This window comes from Miscanthus floridulus, chromosome 19 (assembly GCF_019320115.1).
Source record: "Miscanthus floridulus cultivar M001 chromosome 19, ASM1932011v1, whole genome shotgun sequence".
Lineage (NCBI taxonomy): Eukaryota > Viridiplantae > Streptophyta > Magnoliopsida > Poales > Poaceae > Miscanthus > Miscanthus floridulus.
The window spans coordinates 85,458,933-85,468,175 of record NC_089598.1 but is presented as its reverse complement, the minus strand read 5'-3'; the positions used below and the strand labels follow the sequence as shown (position 1 = coordinate 85,468,175).

The 9,243-nt window shown below is 44.9% G+C and overlaps 2 protein-coding genes across 2 annotated transcripts; one reads left to right on the top strand and one right to left on the bottom strand.

Moving 5' to 3' along the window:
• Positions 1 to 2,134: 2,134 nt before the first annotated feature.
• On the top strand, positions 2,135 to 4,672 carry LOC136527356 (zinc finger CCCH domain-containing protein 44-like). The gene is made up of 3 exons (XM_066520064.1): positions 2,135 to 2,274; positions 2,954 to 3,014; positions 3,749 to 4,672. The coding sequence occupies exons 1-3, from the start codon at positions 2,202 to 2,204 to the stop codon at positions 4,536 to 4,538; spliced, it is 924 nt and encodes a 307-aa protein (XP_066376161.1). The 5' UTR covers positions 2,135 to 2,201; the 3' UTR covers positions 4,539 to 4,672.
• A 733-nt stretch (positions 4,673 to 5,405) lies between these two features.
• LOC136528767 (non-structural maintenance of chromosomes element 4 homolog A-like) lies at positions 5,406 to 9,035 on the bottom strand. Its single transcript, XM_066521749.1, has 7 exons — positions 8,747 to 9,035; positions 8,544 to 8,624; positions 7,606 to 7,846; positions 7,426 to 7,519; positions 6,593 to 6,809; positions 6,397 to 6,488; positions 5,406 to 6,010 (listed from the first exon to the last, which is right to left on the bottom strand). The coding sequence occupies exons 1-7, from the start codon at positions 8,889 to 8,891 to the stop codon at positions 5,618 to 5,620; spliced, it is 1,263 nt and encodes a 420-aa protein (XP_066377846.1). The 5' UTR covers positions 8,892 to 9,035; the 3' UTR covers positions 5,406 to 5,617.
• Between the last annotated feature and the right edge of the window lie 208 nt (positions 9,036 to 9,243).

Sequence of the window (9,243 nt, the reverse complement as noted above, 5' to 3'; positions counted from 1 at the left end):
TGCAATTAGAAACCATGGGAGAGGCTAAATCATGATGGAGCAGTTCGATCGTAAAGTTGCCAACAAATATAAAATGGCACTGCTAGCGCCCGGACGTCCGTGGCTGCAGTCCATTTCTATGTTTGACGCTAATGTTTGCTGCTCCGAGGAAACTGTGTCCCCCACTTCACACCTCTATCCGGACGCCGCGCCCCCCCTCTGCTTGCCACACCTCCATGCCGCGCGAGGACCGCCTGGCCCTCCGTTTCCCGCACGCGCTGCAGAGCAACACTCCATCCCTCCTCTCCCCCACGCGCATGCACAGCGCCCAAACAGCTGCAGCAGGGTGGGTCACATTACAACATGTGCAACATGTCAATGTACTTTCAAAACATTCAGATAAAACACTTGCAACATACGTATGAAAACAGCTGAAACACTTGCAACATGCGTCTAAAACACCTGCAAAACTCTTGAAAACCATTGCAAACATACGCAATATCTAGATAAAACACTTGCAACATACGTGTAAAATATATTCAACATCGAGATGAAACTCTTGCAACGAACGCATGAAAAAATAAATGAAATATTTAGAACATACATTTGAAACATATGTGTATAGACATTGCAATATGTGCAACATCACGATCTACTTTTGTAATATCAAGCTGAAACACTTGCAGCATCCAGATGAAACATCTGAAATACTTAAAACATAAAGTTGCAACATGCGCTGCACAAATGTCATCCTGCTGCTTGGACGACGTACCCGAGCAGCGCGGGCACATCGGCGAAGTAGAGCGCCACGACGCCGAGAGCTTCCACAAGCCGAAGTCGAGGTCCCCGCCAGAGAGGTCCGCGTTGATGAGCGCCCGGAGGAGGTCGTCGTCGTTGTCCCTAGCGCCGCCAAAGACGTCCGACTCGTCAACCACGCCGGTGTCGACGAGGTTCTCAGAGGAGGAGTGGGCGCGGCGTGGCGACGACCGTGACGCGGAGTGGGATGGGGGTGCCGCGCGGTGCACAGCGGCGAGGCAGAGTGGGGTGGACACCTGATGCAGTGAAGCCGTTCGCTCGTGGGGATTTCTGTCGATGAGGATTTTGTCACGGGACAGAGATGGAGGAGAGAGTGTATATGGAAGCATGCTGATTACCTGTTAGGCGCAATAGCTGCGTAGGCCCGGGAACGGGGGCGTCCGGACATACACATCCGGACGAACACCCCTAATCATAGCATTACCAAATATAGAAACTTAAAATTTTAGATAGATATATAGAGATGCAATCGGGGTTTAATACTGTCTTTCTATTATTATGTTTTTAATTAAAGAAACTCCAAAATAACCTAATCTCAATTTTTTTTAGCAAAAACCCAATCTCGAGGTGAATCCTACGCAGCGCACAGACTCCTAGGCCCAAAGAGAGCAGCGTGCTAGTTTGCCGTCGACACGGCACCCAAACCGGACCGGATCTCAACTCGACCCAATTTAGGGCGTGTTTGTTTCACATCTTCTAAAGTTTAGTCACCTAAACCGGCTGCTAAAATTTAATCACCTCATGTTTGGTTTGGTGGACTAAAATGTCTCTTTTAATCTCTTTTATTTATGATGTTTAGATCCAAAGTGACTAAAATGTGAGGCAGTATGACTAAAAGGTCGGTTTTAGTCTTAGTTAGCAACACTTGGATGACTAGTTGGCTAATGTACTTTTTAGTCCCATTTAATCATAGTGTTTGAGTAAAATTGACTAAATAAAACTAGATTTGGGAGTTCAGGAGTAAGGGGTGTTTGGTTCGAGCTACTAAACGGTTTAGTCATTTTTAGTAACTCCAGAATTACTAGAAATAACTAAAGCTCTTTTAGTAACTTTTAGTTATAGTGTTTGGTTAAAAAATTACTAAAATAACTAAAAGCTACTAAATTTAATAGCTACTAGACGAACCAAACAGGGCCTAAACGAAACACCCCCTTAACCCAGCCCAGCAACTCAACCCTACTCCCGACCCGTCCTACTCCTACCCCATCAGTTGCGGCCGCGCGTCTCTGGTTCGCTCGTGCCGTTGCGCTGCGGCAAGCCCTCCCCACCTCTCTCCTCCATCCGCCCGCCGCCCCCGAGGGAGCGAAACCCTAGCTAGGGTTCTAACCCCCCCCCCCCCCCCCCCCCCCCCCCCCCCCCCCGCCTCCTTCGATCCAGACGCGGGCACCCTTCCCCGCGAGCCCGCCATGGACGCCGGGCGCAAGCGGACCGCGCTGGAGGCGGGCGCCAACGGCGCTGGCGGTCCCAAGCGCGCGAGAGGTGAGCAGCTTCTCTAGCTCTCTGGAATCTGTGGGTTGGCTGTTGCTTCACGGAAGGTTCGGCTCCGTAGGGGGGTTCTAGCTGCTCTTCGTTGGTCGGATCTGCGCTCCGTTGTTCGCGGCTTGGCTGCGAACTGCGGGGATCCGTGGCTTTTGCTGCTGTTGCTGCAGGCGAGATCTGGGGTGTTTGGAGCTTGCAATGGCATAGACCTTTCTTTTTTTTTTTGCGTCTTTTCCGATTGGTTTCCGTGGGAGCCGATGGCTCGTTCTCGTTTAGGTTTACGCACGGGAGTTTGCTCTGGGACGAAAATATTGAGGGATGAATCGAGACGTAGTGGACGTGCTAGATTGAGATTGCTGCTGTTCTGTTCACATAGATCCTTCAGCTTTACTTTGTTCAACATTTAGTGCTTCTTCGTTGGATTAGCTAGAATTGCCACTTTTAGTGCTTTCGGTGGTTTAAGCAAGTATTAATTTTCCAATAACAAATCGTTGGGGCGTTGCTTATACTGGACGTTGTAGCAGCAGCATTGATTTTCTTTCTCGTCCTTTTAATGTAACGCCCAGTGTTTTTTTAATGAATTATATCTATTTATATATTCATATTACTTTACCAAGCGACATGATTTAGTAAAGCAACACATTATTAATTGGCGGAAGTAATAAATTTGGTGTAACAGAATCGGAGACAACTCAAATGGGTGTAGGAAGCAAATCCAAGCCGTGCACCAAATTTTTCAGGTTCTAATCTAACCTAAAATGAACTCTCATCTGGTAACATCTACTATCATTATTATGCTCTTATTTTTTAATTAAAATTTGTTATGTTACTAAATGCTGTGCTTGATGCTAACAAATGGGTCAGCCTAGATTCTGCTACAGGAGGGTTTTGTCTAATCATTGCTTAAGAACACTCAATGGAGTAAAAATTGGAATCTACTGCTGTTTATCACTGTGAGAACTGATGCAACAAGGGAACCTGCTCTGTATATCACTGAAAATCTGAACCATGCAACAATGGTTACAAGGAAACAAAACTTCCTCTCAAGAGGAACAATCAGTCAGTAACACCATGGAACATGTTCATTTGAAGAAATCAAGAAGATTAGATTGAAATGGGGACTGTGATTCAATTCCTTGTGAATTGTACCAGTTATTATTTGTTCAATTACAGTTTCTTATCAATATGATGCAGTAGTACTTTTGAACACCAATATCTGAAGCTTGATTATGAATGACATTTTTATCCAGCATGATTTGTAAAAGATTAGTCCATATCATTTACTTCAATTTTTATTCATTGCATATATATTTTTAGTAGTTCATGTAGTGAGGTTACATTATCCAGCTGCATGTAACTTAATCTCTTTCATCAACATTGTTTGCATTTGTGTATCAACTAATATCACAGTCTGGAGGTTGTCAGATATATTTGCATGTTCTGTTGCTTATAATATGATGTTTTCAATGTGCAGCACGGCCGGTTGTCCCTTTGGTGCAAGTTGCCATTTTCTCCATAACTTCCCCGGTGGCTACCAGGCGGTTTCAAAGATGACCAACTTGGGTGGACCACCTGTTCCAGCTCCACCAGGAAGAATGCCTATGGGACCTGGGGGTCCTGATGGGCCACCTTCACCTGCAGTGAAGACTCGCATGTGTAACAAGTACAACACTGCAGAAGGATGTAAATGGGGGAGCAAATGCCACTTTGCTCATGGAGAGAGGGAGCTTGGAAAGCCCCTGCAGATGGACAACTCGATGGGAGCTCCTCCTCCAATGGGGCCAGGGCCCAACGGTCACTTCATGCCACCGCCAATGCCTCACCTAGACATGGTTCCTCCCTCCACATTCGGTGCTTCGGCCACAGCCAAGATCAGTGTTGATGCATCCCTTGCTGGCGCCATCATTGGGAAGGGTGGTACCAACACAAAGCATATATCCCGAGTGACTGGGGCCAAGTTAGCCATCCGGGACAATGAGGCTGATCCCAACCATAAAAACATTGAGCTCGAGGGAACATTTGACCAGATCAAGCACGCTAGCGCAATGGTCACAGAGTTGATTGTCCGCATCAGTGGTAAGGTGCCTGGCCCACAAGCCAAGAATAACCCAGGTGGCAGGGGGCCTGGTTCTCATGCTGGGGGTCCTGGAAGCAACTTCAAGACCAAGTTGTGTGAGAACTTCAACAAAGGCTCCTGCACCTTTGGAGACAGGTGCCACTTTGCCCATGGCGAAAGTGAGCTGCGCAAACCTGCTGCTGCTTGAGAGATATGGTTATTGTGGCCAGTGGTGATTACTCTGCCTGTATGGCTGAGTAACACCAGAACCAAGGACAGTCGCCCATGGTGAAATGTACTGAGCCTCATGCTGCCTGAGAGATATCCTTTCCGTGGCTTGTATTTGATCTTACTGCTGTAATTCTCTTCGATAGAGATAAGCAATGTGGCCGTCGTCTAGGATTTGTAGGTTTGCTTTATTGGTCTCTTTATCTTCCCCTGCTTCTGAATCCTATTTTTGTACCGTTTCTTAGGCCTTGTTTAGATGCATCCCAAATTCCAAGTTTTTTTACTCTCTCTCCATCACATCAATTTTTAGCCGCTTGCATGGAGTATTAAATGTAGGTAAAAAAAATAACTAATTACACAGTTTAGTTGGAAATCACGAGATGAATCTTTTGAGCCTAGTTGGTCCACGATTAGACAATATTTGTCAAATAAGACGAAAGTGGTACTATTCATCGGGTTGAAATTTTTTCGCAATCTAAACGAGGCCTTAGGCACTTTTGGCTGGCAGATCATTGTGACTTTGACTTGAGAATAGTTGCTATTGATGTTATCGGTTTGTGAGTTCTTAATGGCCCTTTTGAAATCCAGATGTCATTAGTGTTGTTCTGAGGTTAATCGTGATTGATTAACCTGGGTAATTTGTGTAGTGTCTAGACTATAACCATCGGTTCAAAAACAGAGCAACAGACTGCAATTAGCCACCTGCATCAACATCTTTAGAAGTTCACAGCACGAGCACCAGACTAGTAGCGATTAGCGAAATTGTTCAACCCCCACAACGGACATAACTAAGCGTCAGCGCTGCAAGTCAACCAAAGCATCCAACATCTTGACTATGGTTACTTCGGGCCTAAGTACACCAGAAACTAACATTAAAACACCTCCAAAACAATGTGACGCCCAACCATTCCAAAAGCCACCACGACCCATGCCCAGTGGGGTGCTTTACCCAAATGCATCTAAGGTAAGCTAAGCTGAAGTGAGCTTGGTTGGCATCTCTACCTAGTTCCTAGTACCTAGACATGTACACCATCAGCCACGATCAGCTGGATCAGGGCATCAGACGTCCTGGAACAGACGCCTGCGCTTGTACGTCAGGTTCATGTCCTTCCGCTCCTTTACCATCTTGTCTCCCATGACTTCCTCTGCTCCTGTTGCCACCATCTTGTCTCCCACAGCTTCCGTCGCACCCATGGCAGCTACCATCTCATCTTCCATGGCTTCGTTAGCACCCATGGCTAGCATCTCATTTTCCATGACTCCTTGTGCGCCTGTCGCAATCATCTCATCTTGCGAGACCAGGCCCCGGTTCCTGCAGAGTTTCCTGATCGTTGTGCTTGTTGTGGCCAAGGGCACCTCAGCCTCAGTATGATTTCCTCCAGTGTTGGTTATGGTCTCAGAGGACCTGTGTGGCATAAGTTCTTCCCCCTCTGGAACGACCCCTTTCATGAGCTGGAAAGGAAGGAAAGACAGATCACATCAGATTACAATGCAAGTTTTTCTTTGAACAAAAGAATAACACGACAAGTTATACAGTAGCCACTAATCAGGCATACAATGCTTTCTGCAGAAAAATAACCAAAATTACTTCTCTATACAAAGATAATGACCAAACAAATTTAAAAGTTTGATGTAAACTTGATACAGTTTTGCAACCTGTACTAGTGGAATATTTTATGAAAAAAAGAAAAATGGCCACAATAAATGATGAAATCAACTATCTAAGATGAGTGTGCAGAATTTTATTCCGTGATGATAATTCAATTGTGTCAGCCGACTGCCCATGACATCTGCTAGACCATGACAAATTGTTTCTTTGAAAGATACTGAAACAATACCTTCCAGTCTTTGAAATCAAATCGGAAGACAAAGTGGCTATAGACCACATCTCCTGAGGCAACAGCACTAGCTGCAGGTGCATTCCTTGGATCTGTTGCAATCAATAGAGTTAAATCAGGCACACTGGAGTCTATAAGTACAGAACAAGTGAATAACCATGATATTGTAGCATATAAGCAACTATGCAAGTCTTACAGACAAAATGATGTCCCTCATCATTCACTTTGATTTGAACTCTTCCATCTTTCACAAGGAATGACAAGGCAAATATGTTCTCCACTGTTTGGGCAAATGATGTCCTGTTTAAAATAAGGTGTTCCAGCCTTGCATTTTTCTTCCTCCTCAGAAGATCAAATATAGCAGACATATTCTTGTCAGTATCAGACTTTGTTTTCTCAGATGGATCAGCAAGCTGCAGAATAAGGCAGTGTCAAATTGGCATGTTATCAGAAATTGAAAGATAAATGATCTGTGTCTATATGAGTTGGGAAAATATAAATGTTACAGGCAGCTACGTCCAAGAATAGATTATGGTCTCCACCTTAATACATCCACCACAAAATGATCGCTAACAGTCATTAATGATAGGAAATGTACTTGTGGTTCCAACATAATCAACTCTTCTTACTGTGTAAGCATTATAAAGATTTTGTTTGTTTGAAATAGAAACTAACAAATCTAAAATTATATACTTACTTAATGAATAGTAAACCTGGAATGATAGAATACAAACACAAAAAAGAGAAGAAATTGGGTTAAGCTCTAGAATTCATTAGATCATTCAGTGAGTAAAATGGAGAACAAATAAAAAAAGAAGGGAAAAATGCAAAGTTAGAAGGAGAAATTAGGTTCAAGTGTACAATTGATCAATTCACATGTATCCACAGGAAATATATAGTGCAGCAAATAAACAGACCTATCAGTTTGACTAAATGTGATCCAATATGTACCCAATCTACTATGAACAAAAAACAATGACTACCACATCAGCATATCTTCCATTACACTAATCATACATGAAAGGGTACCTGTTCAGGGCAAGCGCTTCCATGTGGCCTTGCAGTCCTCTTTTTCCTAATACAAACTCTTCGTGGCTTCACTTCTGTCTTCATGGGACCAACCCTGTCAAAACAAACCATGCAATTTTCAAATCCTTGAAATTAAAACAACCAAAGCTAACTTCAGAAAAAAAACAGTGGATCCATTACATGGTGGCACATCCAGATGCCTTCATGAAAACATGCGAGGTAGCAAGCCCAAGACGGGCCCAGTCCAACGAAACATTCTCATCATTGGGACCTCCTTTCTTTCCAAATTTCTTCAGCAGCGCAGCAATAAAATCAGAAGGTGTGATTCCCAGAACTGATTGGGACCTTACTGATGCTACCAAACTAGCGGTAAGGTCCAGCAGGGTTTCTGCGTCAGCTATTTGCTCCCTGGGCCTCTGAACTGCAGCAGAAAGACAGCGCACACTTAGTTTTTTAGTCAGATTTCTGCTAGCAGCATCAGTGATCAGCAAGTACTGTATGATATCTAAAATTCAAAACCAGTAAAAATACAGTACGGTACTAAAGCCTTTGTTTCAAATCTTTGAGAAATAAATGCAGTGGATATGATTATAGTATAGTTGAACGTTTGGCCATGAAGGAACTTCATGTATGTTATCCAATATGTTCAAATTTCAATAACATTTTTCCTAAAATGGATGTAATATCACCCTTATTAGTTACTGAAAAGTTCCCTGAGTTATCCCACTGAAATTAATTCCAAATAAGAGAGGGTGCAATTGACAAGCAACATTAAAACTAAGTTCACGAGTTACCTACTTATTACACAGAATTTTGCAAAATTCATTTGCATGTTTCTTAGAAACGTGGTGATAGCATGACCATATCTGTAACTCATTGACAGATGATGGAGCACTCAAACAAAATCACTAAACAGAAATTAGACTACATTGCATTTGCATAAGTGTAAAGCACACTAAGTCTCATCCTGTTGGAGGAAGACTTCACTCAAACGGTGCAGCTCACTTAAAAATAATAGTTAAATTCGCCAACACGATGGTTGCCAGTATAAGCGTTAAGGTCACCACCCAAATCATGAAAATCCGTTTCCACAAGCCAGCAAAAGCAATCGCACTTACCATGCTGGTGCAGGCTCTCCACCTTGTTGATGATGGAGCAGAACTTATCAGAGTCCACGCTCGCCATTTCATCCTTCTCATCTGCACACAAACACAGCCGCACAACACATCCCCAAAATCAAACCCAGCCAACAGCCGAAACAGCGATCGGAAATTTAGAATCACTGAATCAGTGCGAGTTTCGCACAGCAACACGGCCGTACCGCTGATTAGGCCCTTCACGGCGAGGTACTGCGAGCGCAACAGCCGCCGATCGTCCACCGCCTGGGTCTCCTCCGCCTGCTGCTCCTGCTGCTGCGCCGGCGGCGGCGTCACCGGCTCCGGCTCCCTCGCTCCCGTGTCCGCCATTGCGCTGGCAAGGCGAAGCACCGAGGCCTTCGACTTCCCAAACCCTAGGCTCCCGAACGAGGGCGAGAGGGAAGCTTGTTGTGATGGTGGTGGTTTTGGAGAATTTGGAGGCGGTGTGGTGTGCAGCGGAAGGAAGAGGAGGACGGGGAACGGCGGAGGCAGCGAGGGCACAAGGGGCCTCGGGGGTATTTGAACCACCGCTCCACGCCTCCACCCCACGAAAGCGTCCTGGAATTTACCCCGCAGCTTTAACAGTCTGCCTGAATTGTGGGTCCCAGAAGCGCGGTCGCCAGTATGGGCCCAGTGTCAGTGGGGTTGCTGCGGTATTTGGTGGGTGGTTTTCGCGTAGGGG